The 23,679-nt window shown below is 43.8% G+C and overlaps 1 protein-coding gene across 3 annotated transcripts in view; it reads right to left on the reverse strand.

The window, feature by feature from the left end:
- Positions 1-23,679, reverse strand: part of Thsd4 (thrombospondin type 1 domain containing 4) — a 585,726-nt gene that overhangs the window by 66,426 nt on the left and 495,621 nt on the right. For all 3 annotated transcript variants that reach the window (XM_031346065.1, XM_031346067.1, XM_031346068.1), the window contains one exon: positions 23,460-23,664. In XM_031346065.1, the coding sequence (XP_031201925.1) occupies positions 23,460-23,664 (205 nt within the window). The remainder of the gene's footprint in view (positions 1-23,459; positions 23,665-23,679) is intronic.

The raw sequence follows: 23,679 nt of genomic DNA on the forward strand, positions 1-23,679 counted from the left end.
AGTCATAGCTTTCTGGTGGCAACTACTTCCATCCTTTGGCTCCTGGTTTTCTCTTCTAAATTCTACCCGTTCTTCAAGGCTTGAGACCTGTACTCTGTTTCCTCCACCTCCCCTCTGTGACTACTCTTTAGAGCGCTCCTTTCTTCTTGATTAGAAGCCCAAAGTCACTTTTCACATCATTCCCGGGTCAAGCACTTTAATCAGAGTCCACTTTGTCCTTGTCACTGTCCCCGTCACTGATCATGTGTGTTTGAGTTAGGGCTGTTGTCATGGCTCCATGTGCCTCCATTCACCAAAAACACTGTAGTAGAGGCTTTATTTAACTGTCCTTTGCCTATCCAGAGCCAAGGGCCTGGTTCCTAGTGTTCTGGATAAACGAAATGTTTATATAACGAAACAAATACTTAGCTTACAACCGTATAACTTAGTGTAGACTTATGTGCCCTCTTTATCTGGTCCCAGTGTTTCCACGGTAGGTGATAACTATAAGAAAATGGCACTGCCAGGTGTGCTGGCACACACCTTTAATACCAGTTCTCAGGAGGCAGAGGCCAGCTTGGTCTACACACCAGCTGCAGGCCATCCAGGATTATACAGTCAAACCCTGACTCAAAACAAACAAACAAATGAAGGACATGTTCCCTGTCAAATGGTAGGTTCCGGCTATCGGCAAACAGGATGCTGAAAGGGAGTCTAATTTACAGGAGAGATGGGGACTTGCCTGAGTGTGAAGAAAGAGCTGCTTTCTGGAAGTGCAGGGAAGTCCACATGAAAGGGAGGGAAATCCTTTGTGGAAGTCTCAAGGTCAGAAGAACTTAGTTTAAAAAAGGAACTGGTAACTTTGGTTCTCATGACTATAAATGACTGTATTCAGCCTTCTGCAGCTGGGCAGGCAGAGGCCTGGCAAGAACATTCCGTGGAGCTGGAACACCAATTGGCTCTGATAAAACCCAAGAAACTTAATGAGTCTGAGCCTCATTCATGGTCTTAAATTGAGTACCATTTATTAATGGTCCTTCCCTGGACCTCTTATTCCTCGTGTGTAACATGCTCTCATTGAACCAAGAAAGATCTCCAAGGTCCCTTTAAGTGAACCGGTCTTTACAAATTTAATTAAAATAGTAAATTGAAAATGATGAAATCAATTAAGAGTTTACATAAGGCGGCAGGTTATGAGGCGTCAGTGTCAACCTCCTCCCTTCCCTCCTGGGTGCTGCTTAGGTTCCAGTCTGAGGGCAGTGCTGCTTGGGAGGCTATGGCTGAGTCAGCCTCCAGGCAGCCAGGAGAGAGCAACGGCACCTGACGCCTGCAGGGTCACAGAGCCATTCGCAGACAGCTCTGTTCAGTAGCCTAAGATGGGAAAGGCTGGCAGGGTGTGTCCGTCTAAGACACTGTCCAGATTTGATTTATAGGCTGTGGAGTCCTCTCACACCTGGTACTTACATGCTCTGTATGTTTTCTATAAGAACAATTTTAATTTTTTAAAATAACAGAAATAAATCAGGATCATTTTTTTTTAAATTAAGTGTCCAAAACAAAATGGAAGTTTTCATGTCCCCGTTTCCTCAGCCTGAAAGTCACTTCATGTCACTAACACAGTCACTTCCAACCAATGAAGACCTCCCCACCCCAAACTTTGTTATGTATATAGATACAATGATACATGATTTCATTTAAAAATTCCTTATTTCTGTTTTACGTGTATGAGTATTTTTGCCTGGTTGTATGTCTGTGAACCACATGCACACAGCACCTACATAGGCCAGAAGAGGGCATCTGGCCACCTGGAGCCTGAGTTATAGATGGTTGTGATTTGCCATGTGGATGCTGGGAACTGAACTTGGGTCTTCTGAAACATCAGCCAGTGCTCTTAACCAATAAGCTATGACTCCAGCCCCTAAACAGTACATTTTAAAAATACATGAATGAGACTTTACAATTTCTTTCATTCCAATATCACTTCAAAGTTCTTCATTAGATACAGAGGTACTCCATTATTTTCAGGGCTAAGGAACACTTTACAATAACATAGTTAGCATAAACATCTAGCTAGCCATCTTCTTATTGTTTAGTTAGGCTGCGTTTCATTTTTTCAGTTTGCAACACTGGTTGCAATGAACACTCTTGTGTGTTCGTATGATTATGTTTCCCTGTTCTTATTTTGAGAATGTGTGTGTGTATTTGTGTGTGCACATAGGTATATACATGTATGCCTGTGTGTGTGTGTGTGTGTGTGTGTGTGTATGTCTGTATATGTGTGTGTGTACATGTTGTCTGGAGGCTAGAAGTTAACATTTAGTATCATTCTTCAGGCTCCATCCACCTTTTTTTCTTCTATAATTTTTAGTTTATTTTATTCTATGTATACCCCTGAATATATGTATACAGGAGCTGAAGACCAGCAGAGAGTATCAGGGATCCACCATGTAGTTGTGAACTGAGCCTAAGACCTCTGCAAGAGGAATAAGTATTCTTAACTGCTGAATTATCACTCAACCTCCCTCCCCCAAATAGTGTGGTCTGAGACAGAGTCTTACACTGGGATCTGGGGCTTGCTGATTAGGCTCGGCAGGTTGTTGAGTGAGCCCCAGGAATCTTCCTGTGTATGCTTCTTCAATGGAGGAGTGTATACCACATACCTGGCTTTTATGTGGGGGCTGGGGATCACACTCAGGTCCTCATGATTTGTAATAAATAAGTGCTTTACTGATTGAGTTATCTTTTGGGCCCTCAAGTGGCTCCTTCTCTAGTCAGAGTTTGCATGCTCAGGCAGAATATGCTACTGACACACTTCATGAGGATTATCAACGTTACCCTACTTTCCCCCTAAACTGTATTTTACAACATTTAAAATGTTTGCAATGTGCTAGGCAAAACCTTTAGCAAACTATTATAACAATCTATCCCATCCTGGTCACTAGTGAGGCTACATACTTTTTCATGTGTTTACATGATTAACATTTCCCCAGTAAAATGAATCATTTCTATCATTTGCCTCATTTACAATTTGTTCTTTTCTTTTTCCTTAGGGTATTTCAAGGACTAATTTTAATTATAAGAGATATTAGCCATTAGCCTCTTGTTTACTCTGCGTTCTTAAGTAGTTCCCAGTCTGTTATTTATCTTTAACAGACTCTTTTGACATAGAGAAGCTTCCAGTTAACAAGATGTTTTTATTGGGGCTGGAGAGATGATTCAGTAGTTAAACCAATTGGCCACTCTTTCAGAGGACCCAGGTTCCAGTCCCAGCACCCACATGGTAGCTCACAACCATCTATAACTCCAGTTCCAGAGGATCTGTTATATTCTTCTCACTGTCTTGGTACCAGGCACCATGTAGTGCACATACATACAGGCAGGAAACATTCATATACACAAAATAAATACATCTAAAACTATTTCATTACATTCATTCATTTGGATGCATGCATGTGCATCAGCATGCATGTGGAGGTTGGAGGACAGCCTTTGGGCACCAATTCTTCCTTTCCACTATGTAGGTTCTGGGGATTGAACCTAGGTCATGAGGCTTGGTGGAAAGCACTTTTATCATCTGAGCCATCTCACCAGCCCCAATTTTAAACATTAGATCAGATTTATAAATCTTTGAAGTGCTCATAGACCCTGAAATGATCTAGGGTCTTTCTAAAAAGTTCTTGTCATGTGATTTGAAAGTGATTTCCTCGGGTATTTTTATAGCACTTACTTTTAATTTTTTTAAAGAACCCTCATACTGTGTTCCATAATGGCTCCAACAATTTAAGTTTCTGTGTAGGGTACCTAGAGGCCCCCTTTTCTCCAGATGTTATTCACATTTATTTTTAATTTTTTGATAGTGAACCTTCTACCAGGTGACAGGTAGTGGCTCATTGTACTTTTGGTTGCACTTTTCCTAAGGACAGATCGCACTAGGTAACTTTGAATGTGTCTCATTAGGAGAAACACCTGTTCAGGTCCTTTGGTAACTGGCAGAAACAATGCAAAGGGAGAAAGGTTGAGTTCTGGCTTATGGTTGTAGAGAAATCTCAGCCCATCACGGTGGGGCAGCTTAGGCGATATGTGGTAGTCTGTATTCACATGGTTCAGACCAGGAGGTGGAGACAATAGCCAGGGATGGATACTACTTCCCTGAACCTGCCTGTAGTGAACTACTTCAAGCCTACCTTCTAAAGCAGTGGTTCTCAATCTTCCTAATGCTGTGACCTTTTAATATAGTTCCTCATGTTGTGGTGACCCCCAACCATAAAACTGTTTTTGTTGCTACTTCATAACTGTAATTTTGCCACTGTTATGAATCATAGTGTAAGTATCTGATATGCAGGATATCTCAGATACTTACATTACATTGTTACATTAGGTTACATATCAGATGTATTACTTCGTTACATTAGCTTGTTCCACCCCAAAGAGGTCGAGACCCACAGGTTGAGATCCACTGTTTGAAAGGTTCCATAGGCTACAACCACAAGCTGAGGACCTAGTGTTCAAAATGAAAGCCTGCATGGGTCATTTCAGATCCAAACCAACACACCCAGGAATAACTCAGCTGATGTCAAGAGCCTGGCTGGACAGCTCTTCTCCCTTCCTCATCGTGCCTGGGGTTCAAGACCCCCTTCACACAGCTTTAGCATTGCCCTTCAGTTAATCTGTGTTCCATAAGTCTGACAGTGACTAACATGTATAGGATACTCTGTGCCCATTGACACTTACCAGTATTTGCATGGTTTGTTTTCCTGACTCTTTCTCTATGTCACCTTTGGAACTTTGGTGACCCTTCACAATCCGGTTCAGAGGCCAATTCTTGGACCCCTGGGAGAGGGTTGGTGAGGAGACAGCTGTGCCCATGAGCCTGTGTTTATGTCACTGTCCTGAGGTGAATGCCACGTTTGAGTAGCATTGCGGTATTCTAGCATGTCCTGCCTCCAGCCAGCTCCTTCCTAGCTTTGGATTCCATGCTTGTCTCTCAGTGTCATGCTGCTGTCTCCCACCTTCCCTTTCCACTCTGTCACCTCGTGTTCATAGCACAGCTCCCCTGTGTCATTTGTCACTTCCTGATATGCTTCTTTTCCTCAGCTCTCTAGTGTAATTTTTTAAGGGTATTTTCTCTGGTATATCTTCCAACATGTCTTCCAGTCCCAGTTAATGACTTATATGAGATGACCTTAACAGTATCTATTTGATTGGTCCTCTTTTGCTCTTCCAGTCATGGATAGGAAGCCTCCCTTCTTTCCCCAATTTTCTCTCCCAGGGCTGTGCATTTCACTTGCTCTCTTTAAAGCCCTGTGACTCCTCCATGGCCAAGAGCTCTCATGCTACATAATGTAACTGGCATTTTCAGGCTTAGGGTGGACTTACTCGAATCTGGAAGCAGTTTCAGACTTTAGATCACACTGGCTCCCTTCTCTCTTTCCTTCGGATGATCTTTGCTTACTATAAAGTCCTACAGCAGGGCTGGCAGAAGGGCAAGTTCTCATTAACTGGGACATGGTATTCTTTGTTACATTGTGTTGACATTCTGTCCTCAAGTTACGTTGATGAGATGGCTTTGGTATCATCTCATTTCTCCTTTTATGTGCAAGGCGTATGTATGTGTTTGTGTGGGTGAGTGTGTGTGCATGCCTTGCAAGAGTCTGTGTGCCCGTTGCATGTGGAGGCCAAAGGTTGATCTCAATAGTGATTGCTTTTCACCTTATTTTTGAGCCAGGGTTTCACACTCAACACAGAGCTCATCAATTCATCTAGGCTGGTGGGCCAATGAGTATTAGGGGTTCCCTGGGGGTCTCTGCCTCACTTGCAGGTGTAAGGTTACAGAGGTGTACCGCTGCTCCAGGGGTGGGGTTACAGAGGGGTACTGCCCTAGGGGTGGGGTTACAGAGGGGCACTGCCCTGCAAGTCCAGTCTCTGGATCAGCATTGTTCACTGCTCTGTACAGATGAGGAAGGGTTCAAAGAGGCAAAGCAACTTGTCTAAGGCCACAGAGCTTGACTCTGGCTCCAGATTATGCTTCCTGGTGCAAGAGGAAAGTAGCATCTGCCTGGGTAGATGCAGGAGCTTGTGATGCTGAGCATGGTAGGAGACGGGGCACCTTCTTACCTGCTTCTGCTATCTTCACCATCTCTCCGTCACCTAGGCAGCAGGAGGGATGGCAGCAGCTGGGCCAATCTAGAGCCTTCCTTCTCCCTGTATGGTGATCAGGGCAGAGGACAGCTAGAACTCATACTGTGGCTGTTTGCCTTTTTTTGGGACAAGGGGCATTTCGTGGTCAAGCAGGCAGGCCTCTCTCTTGGAACTGAGGATGGACTCTGAGGTTGAGTAAGGAGGAGCTATAGTTTGCCAAGACCTTTACCGAGCTTGGCTAACTCCCACGGGATCTGTGTCTCACCCATGGGACCAAGCCTGAACTGAAAGAGCCTCTAATCATCTCATTCCTCATTCACAGAGAATAGATCTCAGAGCATGCAGGAGAGCACCATGCACACAGGAAGATGGATACCCTAGGATGCATTGCCATCAAAGGCCCCAAGTTCACCAACACAAGTGTTACATAGAAACAAAGATGGTGTTACAAAGACCTGAAGGTTGGGAGGAATTAAAAAGACCTAATTAAAGATGGGCGGGAATAAACAGGTATAAAGAAATGGGAGAAAGTGGCTCTTAGTGCACAGGCGCTGTGGAATACTCCACATACTTTGCTGTTTATATGGTCCTGTGGGGTTTATACTGGTGGTGTCTAGTGCTATGATGAGGCTGTGGACTGCCACAGAACTCTCTCAGCTCCTGACAAAGCTATATGCACTTACAACAGTGTCCTTGATGTTTGCATTTGGGATACGATAATTGCCAGATATTTCTCTTTTAATTTTTTTTTTAAGTTGGGAGTATATGTTTTTCACTGTTAGAAACTGAAATAATTACTTATGGTATTATTTCTCATAACTGCATATGAATCCATGATTATTTCAATAAAATTTTCAATTAACCTATAGAGAGAAGGGGGAAAAGAAGTTGCTGGGCAACCTAGGGAACAAATTGAAGCAAATGTTTAATTCTCGGAAAGCTTAATGAACCACTGCTAAGAGAAAATATCATGACCCAAAAACCAAGAGGGAACATGCCAGGTCTTCATTAAGAGTTGGCAAAGGCTGCAGGTCTTGGAGGCAACTGATGAAAAGCTAAACAGATCCAAATCTACATTTTAGGATAACATAGATCAGAAAGGAAAAGGCTGAAAGGGTAGAAGCTCGAGCATCCAGGATGAGAACTGATCGTGACGTCACAAGGACACACACTCAGCTGTTGGTGGCTTTTCCCAGTGGAGCATCTTGTCGTTAGTGCCTCTCATGTGGTTCCCACCCTGGGATCGAGCCTCACTTGGAGGGGGATCTCTATGATCACACTTATGTGGAGGCCCACTCAGACACTGGCTTCTCCCATTATTTTTTTTTCTTTCACTTCAGGGTTTCATGTGTATGAGTGTTTTTCCTTGCATGTATGTATGTATGCTAAGTATTTTCAGTGCCCAGAGAGGTCAGAAGGGGGTGGTGTGCATCAGATCTCCTGGAACTGGAGCTAAAGATGGTTATGATCCATTGTGAAGGACCTGGGACAAAAAGCCCAGGAAGGGCTTACAAGGAAGCAAGTTTCTTGGCCACTGAGTCATCTCTCCAACTGCTCAGGATTAAAATAAAAAAAAAAATCAAACAAACAGAGTTTGCTTTTTAAAAGTGTGTTTGCTCTGCTGGGCAGTGGTGGTGCACGTCTTTAATCCTGGCACTTGGGAGGTAGAGGCAGGCAGATTTCTGAGTTCGAGGCCAGCCTGGTTTATTGAGTGAGTTCCAGGACAGCCACGTGTGAGCACCTGTGTGGACATGAAGGCCAGAAGAAAGTATCATATCCACCAGCACTTGAGTTACAGGAGTTTGAGTGATGCCACCTGGCTTGTTATGCAGGTCCAGGATCTGAACTCTAGTCCTCAGGAGTGTGCAATAGGCACTGGTCACCACGGAGCCATCTCTCTAGCCCTCTACTGTGAAGCTTTGCTGCCAGAGGATCTACAGAAATATTTTCTGAGATTTGGCCCTCCTTGTACCACCCAGAAGTGTTTCCTGCTGAGAGAATTCTCCCCACATCAGTAGCACCGAGAGGTGGCACCAACTAGGGAGTATTCCTGATTTTCTAACCACATACACCAGATTTCCCTCTCTTCTTCTACATCTTGAAATTAATAGTGAGTTAGTATCAGAGCTTATTTAGTCTCCAAATTTATTCCTAAACACACAGAATCACAGCAGGAAATCTGAGATGTTCACTTCTCATTGCAGAAGAAACCATGACCTCATGAGCATTGTCGGTTTAGAGATAACTCCTTAAGTAATCATTCCTTCCACAATTGCAAGTTTTATGGAATGACAACTCCAGGATGGTGATTTTATAAACAGAGTTTAGCTACATAGAAGGTAATTTTAGGCCCTGCATGTCCAACTGCTTTTACTGGAACATGAGAACGGGTATAGAGCAGGTTGTTTTCCTGCCAAGAAGACTACAGACAGCAATATAGCCAGCAAACTTCTACAGCATATCAGGGTCACCACTACCTCCCAGCTTGCTGTTGCTGCTTCCATGAAAATGTCTTGAGATAGCAGAGCTATTCTTATACTCAGATATCTCCTGGTTACCTCCTCTCCTCCCACAGCACAGAGAGGAGATGGAAGGTTGACCAGTTGGAGCATTAGATTTTGATGGCTGAACTGAGTTATCATGACTGCGTCTTGACCATCGGCTCACTGTATACTGCAGAGCAGAATCTTGAAATCTAGTGAATAAAAAGAGACCTACAGGAAACTTTGTCCTGCCATAAAACACAGCCCTTTTCTAGCAAATCACCTTGAACAACAGAAGTGTAGCCCTTTTCTAGCAAATCACCTCCACAACAGAAGTGTAGAGTGGGATAAAGCATTTTGAAGAATGGCTTGGAATGAATGTGTCATCTCTGCAGTTTTAGAGATGCACAGTATCAATTCAGCTGAGAATAATGGGCACACTGAAATTAGACTCATGATCTGTTTGTTTGTTTGTTTGTTTTTGTTTTTGTTTTTTTTGTTTTTGTTTTTTTCGAGACAGGGTTTCTCTGTATAGCCCTGGCTGTCCTGGTACTCACTTTGTAGACCAGGCTGGCCTCGAACTCAGAATCTGCCTATCTTTGCCTCCCAAGTGCTGGGATTAAAGGCATGTGCCACCACAGCCCAGCTGACTCATGATCATTTTTATGTGCACATCTGGTGTGGTTCATCTATCAGTTTTTGCCTGGGTATCTGGAACACTCACTTGCACATATTAATGCCCTGGTATTCTGGTACTCTTAAAGTAATCATTTCGGAGAGTGGTCCAGGGGAGGCTCTAGCCACTTGCATTGAGAACATGTGTGTGACTACTTGTTACTTCCATAAACATTCGAGCTGGAAATTTGCTCCGCCCCACCCCACCTGATTACAATGTTGTTCTATGATTAGAGGCTTCACATGGACAACTTAACTTTTCCTGACTTCTGTTTTGTTTTTACTACCCTGTGGATAGATTATGCAAAAACTTTATGTGTTCACTATGTCTAGTCACCAGGCGCTTACCTGAGCCTACTGACAATCACATTAGGAACCCTCAGAGTTCTTCTAGGGCTAGGTTGGGAAGAAACTGCAATCTTCCACTAAAAAACAAACTCTTCTTTGAGAAGCGAAGAGGCACATCTCACCTCATCATCAGTAAAAGCAGCCATGTGCTGAGAATCACACGAGAACAGCATTATCTCACAGACCTTAAACTGTCCATAACCCCCCTGGGCATGTGAAGGAGGGGAGCTTTGTAGTGTTCGAAGGTCAATGCCTAAGAGCTGCAGGTACTAAGTAGAAGCTTCAGAGTTCAAAGCCTGCCACCAGGTCCCTGTGTCTTCAGTGATGCCACCTCAGTAGCCTCCCTACCAAGATGGCAACACCAGATCTGAAATCCAGGTCGAGAAAACGTTTCTATTTAACACTGGACACTCAGTCAGGAGGGGGGAAACTGAGGAGTTTGGTGGGTCATTGTGGGTGGAGTTTCAGGGTGTGGAGTGCCTGATGCTTGCCTGCCAGGTCAAGATGAACAGAAGAGCAGGGGCAGGAAGATGCCGTGGCTGTCTTGAGGGACTACCATACACTTCTGTGACAACTGTCAGAATTGGGAATGAAATTTCAGCATGAAGGACACAACATGGAATAAAACAGGAAGAGCAGAGAAAACCTGGCAGAGTGATCACTGCAAGATGCTAATATTCCATTCCCCAAAGCAGCCTTTAAAAATATTACAGGCAGGCCCAAAAAGGAAAAAAAAAATATCAAACAGGTAATTTAACAGATGAGTGCTCTTTTTAATTACCAAGGTTTTAATTTCCCTTTTCTCCTCACTTCGTTATTTCTGCTAATAAGCTTGTCATCTGGGCTGGGAGTGATTATAAGGGTCTGGGGAAAGGGTTTTATTGTCTGGAATGACAGTTTTACGCGTTAGCATTTTACCTTCCAGTTTTATGAATCAAATGTAACGGTAGAGTCTCTTTAAAAATTAGGATGCAGTTCAGAACATTACCTCAGGATGACTTCATTTGAGCATGCAAATACACCCATCCTTAGGGTGAAGTCTGGGTCCCTGTGGTGACTGATTCCACACAAAGGCTTAAAGGTAGAAAGGAACTTGTGAGAACTAGCAGGGAGTTAAGGGAAGGGTTTCAGACAGAAGACTGAATTATAAAGGTCTCCTACCAGCCAGTAAATTAGAATCATGCGCTAAATCTTTACTGTATACAGAACATTCAGTTGGGAACTGTGGGGACAAATCAAATCTGTGCTCACAGGAACTGTTTAAAAGCCAATATAGAATCAGTTACAATGCAGAATATGTAGGAACCTGTGTGAACAGAACAAATGTAACTAAAACAGAAGCCTTGACTGTGGCTTGGAACAGACTGGACTCATGGCAGATTCACTATTCTGGATGAAAGAATAAGAGAATCGATGAGAGAACAGGTAGACAGCACATACAGTACAATCATCATTTGTGGTTTGCAAATATTTGCGCTAAAATACATTTGGGCACTACAGATGAATTTCTGGGAGGCTAGCTCTTAAGCTTAATTTGTGAGATTAGTCATTTATTTATTTATTGTGTGTATGTGTATGTATGTATGTGTAGTTAATATATATATATGTGCATGCATGTGTGTGTGGCATGCAAATGTATATGTGCATATGAGTGTATGTGTGTATGCCAGAAGTTGATGTCAGGTATCTTTGTCTATTTTTAATACAGGGTCTCTCATTGAACCTGCAGCCTGCTAACGAGCAAGCTCCTGGGATCCTCCTCTTTCTGCCTTCCCAGAATTTTTTTTTTCCATATGCATGCTAGAGATCTGTACTGAGGCCTCATGCTTGTGCAAAAGCACTTCACTCACTGAGCCACCCTCCTAGCCCCTGAGCTTAGCCTTTTAAGTGATAGTTCATATTCTATTTTTTTTATGTATTTGAGTATTTTTCCTGAATGTATGTATATGCACTATGTGTGTACAGTGCCTGTGGAGGCTAGAAGAGGGTGTTGAATCCCCTGGAACTAGAGTTATAGTGTGGTTGTGAACTTCCATGTAGATGCTGGGAGCCAAACCAGGTCCTCTGCAAGAGAAAGTGCTCTTAGTCACTGAGAGAGAGAACAGGAAGTTGGGTGAGGCTGTAAATCCTGAGGAGTCCACACCCCAGCAATGCATTTGTCCCCCAGCAAGGCTGTATTTCCTAGAGGCTCCATAACCTTCCCACACTTACACAGTGAGACTCTGTCTCAAAAATCAAGTTACCAAATGCATAGGAGATGATGGAGAAAACATGAGAGACTAAGAGCTGCACAGAAGTTCTCCAAGTAATTTATTGTTTTATTTTTTTTTATTTATTTATTTTTTGGTATTTTTGAGACAGGGTTTCTCTGTGTAGCCTTGGCTGTCCTGGAACTCACTCTGTAGACCAGGCTGGCCTCGAACTCAGAAATCCGCCTGCCTCTGCCTCCCAAGTGCTGGGATTAAAGGCGTGCGCCACCACCGCCCGGCTTATTGTTTTAAAAGATGTATGAGTGCTCACTGTATGCTTCTAAGGGTACCATGTGTGCAGTGCCCATGAAGGATAGAAAGGGAAATCTGATCCCCTAGACTGGAGCTACAGACAGTTGTGAATTGCCGTGTGGATGCTGGGAATTGAACCTGAGTCCTCTGAAAAAGCAACTACTGAGCCATCTCTCCAATCGCCCTAAAGTAATGTAGAAATAAAATGTTCTAGAAGAGCTGAAGAGAAACCTCAGTCAGTCAAGTGCTTGCTGTGTAAACTAGAAGACCTGAGTTTGGTCCTGAGCACACCCACAAGAGAAAGAGGTAGAGTTGTGAGCCTGTGTACTGGTGGCCTGAGGGACAGTTAGTGTAGATGAACGAGGAGCTCCTGGTTCAGTGAGAGACACTATCTCAAGCCTGAGCAAGTATCTAGAGAATAAAGAAAACACCTGCTATAGATCTACGGTGGCCCATCCCCCATCCATGCAAACGTGACACACACATGACACACACCAACACCAACCACCGTTAGCTGGGAAGGTGGACTGATGGTTAAAGTGCTTGCTGTGCCATCATGAAGCCTGGAATTCTGATCCCTAGAGCCTGTGGAAGCCAGATGATTAGATCAGCTTCCCCCACTTTTTAAGACCAAATTTCCATCCTAATAATAAAACTTTATCTTCACAGTTAACATTGGTCTGGAACTCTTGGACCAGTTCTAGAAACAGCCAGCATGGGATTCCTTTCAGGCTTGTTAAAAAATAGAGGAATTCAATTTAAAGCACAGATTTAGGATGGGGTGGGGCCGTGCTGCCTGCCGCTAGGATCATGCCTTTCCCAGGGTGAAGGTCTTGCTCAGCGCCCATTGACATTGGCCCAGAGCGTGCCACCAAGCAATGAGCAACGGGGTGTGGTTCCAAGGCGCTGCTTCAGAGACAAGGTGCATTATCCACCCAGATCCCAAAATGCCCAATCTATGTCTCCTTAACCTTTGCTCCTTCTCAAGTCATCAAGTGCAGCTCAGCCTGTCACTACCCTGAAGTAGTTACATTGTGTCATGTTGTGTTACTTTCTTCTTTAGTAAGATACTTAACCTACATGCACATATTAAAATTTTAAGGCCACAAACAGTACTTACTTGAAGGGCAAATTTATTATTTGGATTCACTAAGCCCATGCTTATCTATATCATTGTTTGCTAGTCAGATGTCTCCTTCCCCAGACTCTTGTTATGGACCTGGTTTTCCTGCTGTAATAACTGCTTGTATCCTTTCCTTCTGCCATGGCTAACACAGCCCTCAGAGGTTGGACACAATCCTGTCATCCCCAGCGCTAGTTACCATCACCAAGTGGCTTGACACTGAGCAAAGACTTGACCCACAGGATGTATTCTGGGATGAAGGTCTTCTGTAGTGTGGAGCCTGGTTGTTTTCTATGGCTGTAGTTTCAGAGGTTATTGTTACGCCCATTTGGCAAGAACCACGCCTGTAGCACACTCGTTCACATGCCTCCTCCTCTGTGCTGCAGCCCACGCTGCTGCTTCAGGCAGAAATGCTCTTTCCCCTACCTCCACCAAAGTCTCCTTGTCCTGTAAGGTGGGCCGGGAACTACAGCATGGCCACAAAATGCAGCAGTGACTTTTTCATAGATGGAATTTCCCAGCACTCACCAACGCCCATCCAACCCATCCAAGTGCTAACTAGGTTCGACCCTGCTTAACTTCCAAAATCAGAGAAGCTCAGGCTGGTATGGCTGTGAACTATTCTCCCATAACCGCTTTCTCATGACATGGTAGAGCAGCTGCAGCAGAGTCCAGAAACGATTCAGATATCTACTCTGGCATTCCAAAACCAAACCAAACCAAACCAAACCAAACCAAATCAAACCAAACCAAACCAAACCAAACCAAACCAAAAACCCAAGTGTGGATGCCAACCCTCTCTCAAAGCCTCGTTCCAAGACGTATGGTGCCACCTCAGAGTGCCTTGTTGAGTAAAAAGGATGGAGAAATGACTCCTCAGTCATTACAGGAGTCCCAAGCAGACTGCAAACACATTGCAAGGCAGGGACCTTGTGTTGCTGTCCTTACTTTAATATGCTGTACTTGGCAAGTACTTATATGTAGCCATTGGAATGCTTCCTTCAGGTCAATGTTTGTTTTGCACAGGTATCAAATCAGATAAGCAGAAGGGTTTTGCTTAAAGGAAAGCAGTTTCTGATTCAGATGGCCTGAGCACTAGAACATAAAGTCTAGACAAGGGGGCACAGTTTTTGTTCCCCATTCTTAACAAATGCAGGAGTGACTCAAATCATAAAGAAACCTGATGGGGGTAGGGCTAGGACATCAGTATGAAAGCTGCAGATGCTAAAATAGTGGGGAAGAGATAATACAAGCAGACTTCAGTTAGAGAGAGAAGTGGTGAGGGGCTGGAGGGATGATCAGGGGTTAACAGTTGTATACTGTCCTTGCTGAGGACCTGGGTTTGGTTCCCAGCACCCATGTTGGGGGACTGACAACCACCTGGAACTCTAGCTCTAGGGATCCGATGCTCTCTTCAGGCCTCTTCAGGTACTGCACTCACATGCATGCCTCCTCACATACACATAATTAAAAATCAGAATAAATTCTTTTTAAAAAGAAAGAAAATAATCATCTGAGTTGACTAAAGATCTAGAGGAGCAGAATCCACACGTGCTCTGTTGAAGGGGGAGGATAAAGTACCCTGACCTCTGGTGGAAAGGCAAGACCTGGAGAAGGGAGGTGGAATCGAAGGGCACATCTCCTGTTTCTGAAGTTCTGACTCTCAGAGAAGGCGAGGGCGGGCCAGCTGAGAGCAGTGATCTTGGAGAGGTAGGCAGCTGCCTACAGCTGGAATAGGACAATGTCAGAGTTGTCTTCCTCAGGTGTCTCTTCTCTTTCAGGAAGTCAACCATGTTTAATGCATGCTGCTACATGTCAGCTATCTCAGTGATTAACATACCACAGAGGGGCAGGGTATGATTCAGAGGGAAGGCTGAGTTGTATTTGTAAGTTGGTTATGGATGGATTCTAGACTTAATGTTACCTACCCTGTACTGACTGAGGGGTAGGGATCCTGATCTAGTCTATATCCAGGTAGGAGTATCCTGGAGCACAACTGGCAGCCCTGAAAGACAAGGTCTAAAGGAATGGGGTTGGGGGTGAGGGGGATAATGTTCTTCCTACAAGAACGAAGGCATCAAATCACTTCTATAAGAAACCCAAGACTAGGCTGGTTGCAGTGGCACATGCTTTTAATCCCAACACTTAGGAGCCAGAGGTGGGTGGATCTCTGTGAATTCAAGGCCAGCTGTGTATACACAATGAATTCTAGGCAAGCCAGGGATACACAGAGAGACCCTGTCTTAAAAAATGAAAACCAGAACCAGCCAAGCAACAGAAACCCAAGTTTCAGTTCAGCAGTTGCTTTCTGAATCCAAGGGGGATGTCCCCAGTAGGTATCAAAAAACAGGAGTCGACATTCTGCATATTTCTGAGACAGACAATACAATTAAAGGCAAAACCCAAGTCATACTTAAACTCTTCTCCATAGGACAAACAAGCAAATGTTTCCAGGGTAGAGGTGTAGAATGGGGGCCAAGGTTCATTTTGTTCCAGCATATCCAAAACTTGTCAAGGTGAAGCGACTGTGAAAGAAAAAAGCAAGCAGATGTAGGGACATACGGGTTCTCCTAAGTCAATGTGAGGGGCACTGCCAGGCTCCAGGTGGGAATATGTAATGTAAAATTAGGTCCAGGAGCACGAAAACGAAAACAAACGACAGCCTCTTTCCAAGCCACAGCGGGAGGGCATGCTCTCTTTGGCATGGGATATTTGTTTTGCAAAGATGTAGGTTTTGTACCGCAATCACACAGGCTTGTGCTGGAGAGAAGTCATGAACTAAGTCCGTATTAAGATAAACACCCCCCCCCCCAAAACAAAACCTTCACGATCACTTTGCCCATCTACCAGACAGAAGAGGGACATCCAGCTAAGAATCAGGGTGTCACTGTGAGATGCTTGTGGTCTGACCATCTCTGGGGTTGTCACAAGCTGTCACAGGTAACTAGGAGGGCCACCAAGTCCATTCAGCATCTGGCTCTGATGCTTGAGAGGAGAGTGCTGGTGAATGTCATCGCATCTGCTTAAACACTCTTTCAAGGGTTCTGTTTCTGGGGCTGGGGCAGAGAGCTGTCAGCAAAGTGGTTCCTGTGTAAGGATGAAGATTGAAGTTTGATCCCCAATAGCCGTGTAAAAAGCTGAGCATTATGGTCTGTGTATGTAATCCCCAGCACCTGGGACAAGGAGTCAGGAATTTCCCCTAGGGCATACTAGCCTAGTGTAATTGGCCAGCCCAAGGTCCTGGAAAGAGGAAAATCCAGATCAGATTAGCCTGTGGGCATGTCTGTGGAGGAGTGCTTCAATGGCAATTGATATGGGAGGGCCCAGTCCACCATGGGTGGCACCATTCCCTGGGCTGGTAGCCCTTGCCTGTATAAGAGAGCTAGCTAAGCAAGGGCCTGTGGTTTGCCTGTGAGCAAGCCAGAAAGTAGTGCTCTTTCATGGTTTCTGCTTCAAGTTCTTGCTCAAGTTCTTACTTGATTCCCCTCAACAATTAAACTATAATCTGAAAACTAAAATAATCCCTTTCTTTCCAAAAGCCTTGGTCAGAGTGTTCTATCACAGCAACAGAAAAGAAATAGACCACCACCAGACATAAACACTGATTACATGAAGGAGATGGTAGATGCCCACCAGCTCACTGAACCTGTAGTAAGCTAAAAGAGGGAGCTTGGGTTAGAAGCTAAGACTTCACAATGAACCGCTGGAAAATAATCATGATGGAAACTTAGGTATATTTTTTTAAAAATAAATTTTATGTGTGTGGCTATTTTACCTGCATATATCTTTGTGCACCATGTATTTGCAGAGTTCATGGAGGCCCAGAGAAGGTATTGGATTCCTGAAACTGGAGTTACAGATGGTTGAGAGCCACCATGCAGGTGCTGGAACTGGGCCTGGATCCTCAGGAAGAGCATCCTATGCTCTTAACCACTGAGCCATCTCTCTAGCCCTTTATTATATTATTATATTTTTAAAGTCGCTGTTAACACTCTACTCATGGAAGGTTCCTCTGTTTTCTTCTTGTTTTATAGTTTCACATACCTTATTTATTTAAATTTATCATTACTGTAGGCACATGGTGTGTGTGTGTGTGTGCACATTCACCAAAGCACATGTGTGGAGGTCAGAGGGCAGCTTGTGTGGAGTCACTTCTTTTCTTCCACCTGTATTCAATTCTCAGAACTCAGAACGGCATGCATACATACAAGCAGGCAAAATATCCACACACATAAAGATAAACAAAATCTCAAAAAACTAAAAAAGGAATCCAGCAAAATGTATAGCTGAAACAGATGTAGGAAGGAAACAGATTCCATACACACTTGCATATCTAGTCAGTGACCCAGAGGAAAGAAAGGTGTCACATATCAGATCAACAAAAACTACAAAGCGGACAGAGTTAACACAAAGAAACCTTATTAAAGCTCATGAGCCAGGACACACTGGATGCTCCTAATTCTAAAGGCTCAACGTTGTGAAAATACCCCCTTTCTACCTCAAATTAACTTACTATATATACAGCTACTGCAATCCCAGTTAAGATCCCAGTGGGTTTTTAAATAGATCTTGAAAATCTGACTTTAAAGTACACTCAGAAGGAAAAAAATACATAAAACCACACAAAAATATTTAGGGCAAAACCAAAATGACCAGGTGAGGAGTTAAGGGAGGGGCAGACTGTGGCTCTAAAGTAAAAAAGATCAACCTTACCAATGGATGTGTGCTAAGGGTCCACAAGTATCTATGCAGGTTTGCATGTAATATGTGATATAGATGGTATTTCAACTTAGTGGGGGAAATTTGATAAATGGTTTGGAGCAAGCTGTCTTATCTGGTAAAAGAAAGTTAAATCCCACTTCATACCACACCCAAAGATCAATTCCAGAGGCAATAGATATTTAAATATAAAACTGGAGCTAGAGAAGCAGTGACTTATCAAGGGCTACTCTTATAATGCTGGTGGTGGGCAGGCCTTCCTAAGTGCTACACACCGGCTTTTAGGAAAGTGATCAGTAGACATGGCTAAATAAAGCTAAAAAGAATGTGCACTACATAGGACTAGATACAAAACACGGAGCTGAAATGCAAGATAAGGACTGAGGTTTTCAACAAAGACAAACAGAAAATACTTATGACTTGTACTCGTGAAAAAAAAAAAAGGCAAGAGAGCCTCAATTTTAAAACTGTGAAAATTAAAATTCAACAATTTAAAATTTGGCAAATTTATAACACTGTAAAAAATAATTTAAAAAAAACATCCAGTGGCTGGAAAATGCTAATAAAAATACACAGTATCGGGACTGCTAAGCTACAAGCATAATGACCACACACTTCAAAGCTGTAGGACCAATGTAAGACTGACAATGAGGGAATTCCATCCTTCTTGTGTTCTATGGCCTGTATGGTGCCACAGTTTTTCTAATGTCACCAAAAACTCCTTGGGACTAATTGTCATTTAAACATAAGACATCATATTCTTTTCTTTTTTGTAAAGAAAAAAAACCTTCAAACTATTTTTAATTATGCATGTGTGTGTGTGTGAGTGTGTGTGTGAGTGTGTGTGTTGTGGGGGGTACATCCATGTGTGTGTAGGTGCAGGGTCCCCTGGAGTTGGATTTACAGGCAGTTGTGAGCCATGGAGGCTGGGAACTGAACTTGGGTTCTCTACAAGAGCATGTACTCTTAATTGCTGAATCATCCCTGCAGTCCAAGATGCCACATTATTTTAAGCATTCTAAGCCTTCCCATAAAGAAAGTTGCTCATCTAGTGAAATCTGCAAATTACAGATGTTCCATGACCGTTTTTAAGATGTTAGGTGCTGGCTGTTATTATTTAAAAAAGTTATTCATTTTTATCTTATATGTATGAGCCTTTGCCTACACATATAAAAGCGTCCTGGGTACATCTAGATCCATAGTGGCCAGTAGAGGGCGCTGGATCTCCTGGAATTGGAGTCAGGACAGCTTGAGCTACACGGTGGGTGCTGCTACCATGTGCATGCTGGGAACTGGACCCAGGTCTTCTGCAAGAGCAGCCACTTTTAACCACGGAGGCATCGATCCAGCCCTAGGTATTATTATTTTAAACTTTTATGAGAACATGTTTCAAGGGAACTGTATTTGTTTTTAAAATCTTATAGATCTTCAAGAACCCCTTCCAAGTCTACAGTCCATGGAGGCTGTACTCGTTGGCAGGCTGACCGCGTCCTAAGCAATCAGTCTCTGCCTGCTGCGCCTTTATGTCTGATCTCTGAACGGTTGCATAATGACATTAGTAAACTGAAACGATTCAACTGCGCCAAGCTTTGATATTCCAGCTAAAATAATTTTACAACATCTTATTAAGGGAGAAGTAAGTGATACAAATGGCCAGCCATTTTAATAACATTAGATTCATTGTTTCTTCTTCAAATAGTAAGTCTGAGAGTAAGTCACACACAAAAGGAGAATTCACAGCTTAGCAACAGACGGCAGTTCTAATGCCTTTCCAATTAAAACCTAGCTCTGACTAAGAGGCTAAAGTTTGAAGGACACTAACAATGGCTACTAGACGATTCTAGTAAACACGGGTCTACTCTTGGCATGTTCTCAGTCTTATAACCTGAAAGGAGAAGAACGTGTGTCATTTCTCATGATATGTGTGTACCATAAGTATCCCAGTTTCTTCATGGTTGCTCACTGGAGGTGGCCTGCTCCCTCAGCTCCATGGAGCCAGTCCTCCCATGAGCTATGGAAAGGCAGGGGCCAGCAGGCCAGGGGAAGGCAGCAGACCAGGCCTTGTTGGCAAAACTCAGAGTTAGGTTTAATGCAGTGATATTACTAATGTATCCACTGAGGCCTGTTGGTAAACATGCCTCCTCCTTCTATTTAGCCATTTAATTTCTTGGGACTGGATTTACAGACCTTTGTGAGTTACCATGTGGGTGCTGGGAGGCTCTATTGGAGGCTGAAGTGGAAGGATTTCAAGTCTGCAGTCAATGTAGGTTCTATAAATGATATTTTATCTCAAAAATTTTGCTGTTCAATTCTCATATCCTAATTTTGAAATTGCACCTCTAGTTAGTAACTCTAAACTCTTTTTTTTTTTAAATGGAATTTTTAAAAGTTAATAATAATCTGGAGAGATGACTCAGTAGTTAAGAGCACTGGCTGTTTTTCCAGAGGGCCTGGGTGTGATTCACAGCATCCACACAGTGGCTCACATCTGTTCAGGAAATGTGATGTCCTCTTCAGGCCTCCGTGCCCACCAGGGATTACCAGGCAGGCAGGTGGTGCATAGATATACATGTGGGTAAAACACATGCCCCAAATGCATGTGTGGAGGTCAGAGGGCAACTTGAGAGAGCTGATTCTGTCTCCCTATCCTGTGGATCTTGGGGGTGTTCCAATTTGGGTCATCAGGCAAGAATTTTTATCTGAGCCATCTTGTTGGCCCACCAAATCTTCTTGTGACGTTTCCCTCTGCTCTCCCTTCATCCCTCTTATGGGAAGTGGAGATTTTTATTCTGTAACTGCATACACACACACACACACACACACACACACACACCTGTGTGTGTGTGAGAGTACATATATGTAAATATCTGTATGCATGTTCACATGTATGGGTTTTGTGCACATAGACAATAGGGTTTGACATTGGCTATCTCTCTCTGTAGGTCTTCACATCTTAGTGACTGAGGCAGAGTCTCTTGTTGAACTTGAAACTTGGAGTTCATTGAGTGGCTAGTCTAGTCAGCTTGCCGCAGGGCTCATGTCCCTGCCTCTTGAATGAGTGCTGGGATTCAGGGTTGGATTTCAGAACTGGGACAACATGCCTGCTTGGCTTGATCTCCAGGCCCCCATACTTGCTTTATCCACTAAGCCATCTTCCCAACTGGATTCCATTTTAAGCTTTATACCCTGACAAACTCTGAGACAAAGGGAAGAAAGAAGAAACTGTGAATCACCAATAAGTAAGTGCCGGAGGCCTTCCTCAGTCTATCTGTTGAGTCTTATGACAGAGTCCTATACTCTAGATGGGATGAGCCAGGCTCTGGACTGTTTCTGTTTAGATGCCGTGTGAATGTTCACTCAGAATATCCACTGTATGCTCAAGGAGCCTGAAACTGATTACAAAATGGGGCCACTGATAGCCAGGGAACATTTACTAAAAACAACATAAAGCTAATAAAAACTGGCATTGTTTGCCAGCGTGTTTAAACACAATCACACTTCAAATAACCCCCCGAGGAACATTTTCCATTGTACGAGGCAGGATGTGTGTGGAGATGTGATCTTGTAAAAGCACCGGAGAAAGGCGGAAACACAGAGATCATTATTTGAGATTTAAAATAACACAAACTGCTCGCAGGGAAACTAGGCAGCTATCTGCCACTTTGGTGGCTCCGAGATGTGCCAGAGAAAATGTAACAGTTTGCTGCTGTAATTGTGTCTGTCTCAGACACACATCTGCCATCCTGTCTCCTCTAGATAATAAAGCCAAGCGAAGTTGGTTCAGGCTGCTTTTGAATAGGTAGGGAAGGGATGGTTACAAAGTGACTGCTGGAGAGATGGCCCAGTCAGTAAAGTGCCTGCTGTGCAAACATGAGGACACGAGTTTGATTCTTAGAACCCCAAAATAAAAGCTGGTGCAATGGCTCATGCTTGTAACTCCAGTGCTAAGGACACAGAGACAGGCAGATCCCTGAGGGTAACTAACAAATCAGTCAGTATAGCTTCCACAACAAGCTCCAGGCTAGGGAGCTCAAAAGCAAGGTGGCTGTCACCTAAGGAATGACACTTGATGTTGGCCTCTGGCTTCATAGGTATGTTTAACCATGCACACATACACACAGATACACACAGACACACAGACACACAGACAGTCAGACAGACAGACAGACAGACACACAGACAGTCAGACAGACAGACAGACAGACAGACAGTCAGACAGACAGACATACACACAGACATAGACAGTCAGAAAGACAGACAGGCACACACACACAGAGACAGTCAGACAGACAGGCATACACACACAGAGACAGTCAGACAGACAGACACACACAGATATAGACAGACAGACACACACACATTCACACACACACACACACACACACACACACACACACACACACACACCATACTACAAAATGATTGGTATTTCAAAAAACTCTGGTGCACACTGCCACATGTGGAGGAATCCTATGGATATTATCTCACAGGAGACTTCCATGCCTAGAGGTACACTCTCTTGGTTTGATTCCCAGCTCTGCTGCTTCCTTGTGTGTGACCTTGGCAAGTTCTATGATCTCTGTATGTCTGTTTTATTTGTAAAATGAGCTTGGGAATAGCTTGTAAGCTATAGGCTGTTTAGAGTGCTTCAGGATTTTATACAGGAAAAGTCATAAGTATATTGCCTGGCACATTATTTGTTCTAAACAGGTTCCTGTTCAGCAAATAATGAAAAACAAAATGTCTATTTCTGCTCATTGGATGTCTTGAAGAAATGATACCTTAAGCTAGGCTTAGTGGCTTACAACTAGGACTCTGGCATGTAGGGGGAAAGCCAGCCTGGATTATATTATGATTTCCAGGCTATCCAGGAATACAGATCAAGACTTGTCTCAAAAAATAGAAATGGCACCCCTATTATATCTGCTTAACTGATTTGTACATGCTGATCTGAAGGAGAAACTGGTAAATGCCCATTTTTGTTTCTACTGCACAGTGGAAGGGATTCAAATGACCTAGATGTCCAGAAGAAAGCCCCGGAAGGCTCTGGTCTGCAGGAAAGTGAGCATTGGGGTGAGGGCTCTGCTGCAGTTCAGAAGGTACACAGGGCCTGCTGCCCCAGGCAGAAGAAGCAGAAAGAAGGCCTCTGGGAAGTGAAAGACCGCGAGGAATCATCAGCTGCCCCACTCCCCAACTTCCAAGAGAACAAAGATTAGCCAACATCCCAGCTCAGAAGAGTCTGTTGCCCATTTCGTGACCACATCTTTCTTGAGAGGAGTAAAACCTGATTTAAATATATAGATGTTATGCATTTACTTCTTCGAAGGATCCCACCCCCCTCCACTTCCCTCTCATTCCAGAGGGCAGGTCAGGATGACCCTAATGGCACTTCCTGAATGTCCTGGAATACCGGGTCACACTGTGGTCACCTCAGCATCCTGCAATGGGATTCGTCAACTGCACTGCAGGTCTCTTGAGCCTGTGTGAACTCACCTAAATAGTTGTTGCTCTTGTGCATCTCTGTAATGTTAATTTTTGTGGCTCCTTGAGGAATCTCTACAACTCTGTGGTAGCCCAGGCTGGTGAGGGCGTGCTTAAACACTCCGGACACCACCTGGCAGCCCGTGTTATCGCCTCCACACACCCCGCACTTGTCCACGACTTTGTCAGATCCCAGGAAGTCATCACAGCCAATGCTCTGCAAAAAGATAGA

This window comes from Mastomys coucha, unplaced genomic scaffold, assembly GCF_008632895.1.
Source record: "Mastomys coucha isolate ucsf_1 unplaced genomic scaffold, UCSF_Mcou_1 pScaffold23, whole genome shotgun sequence".
Classification (NCBI taxonomy): domain Eukaryota; kingdom Metazoa; phylum Chordata; class Mammalia; order Rodentia; family Muridae; genus Mastomys; species Mastomys coucha.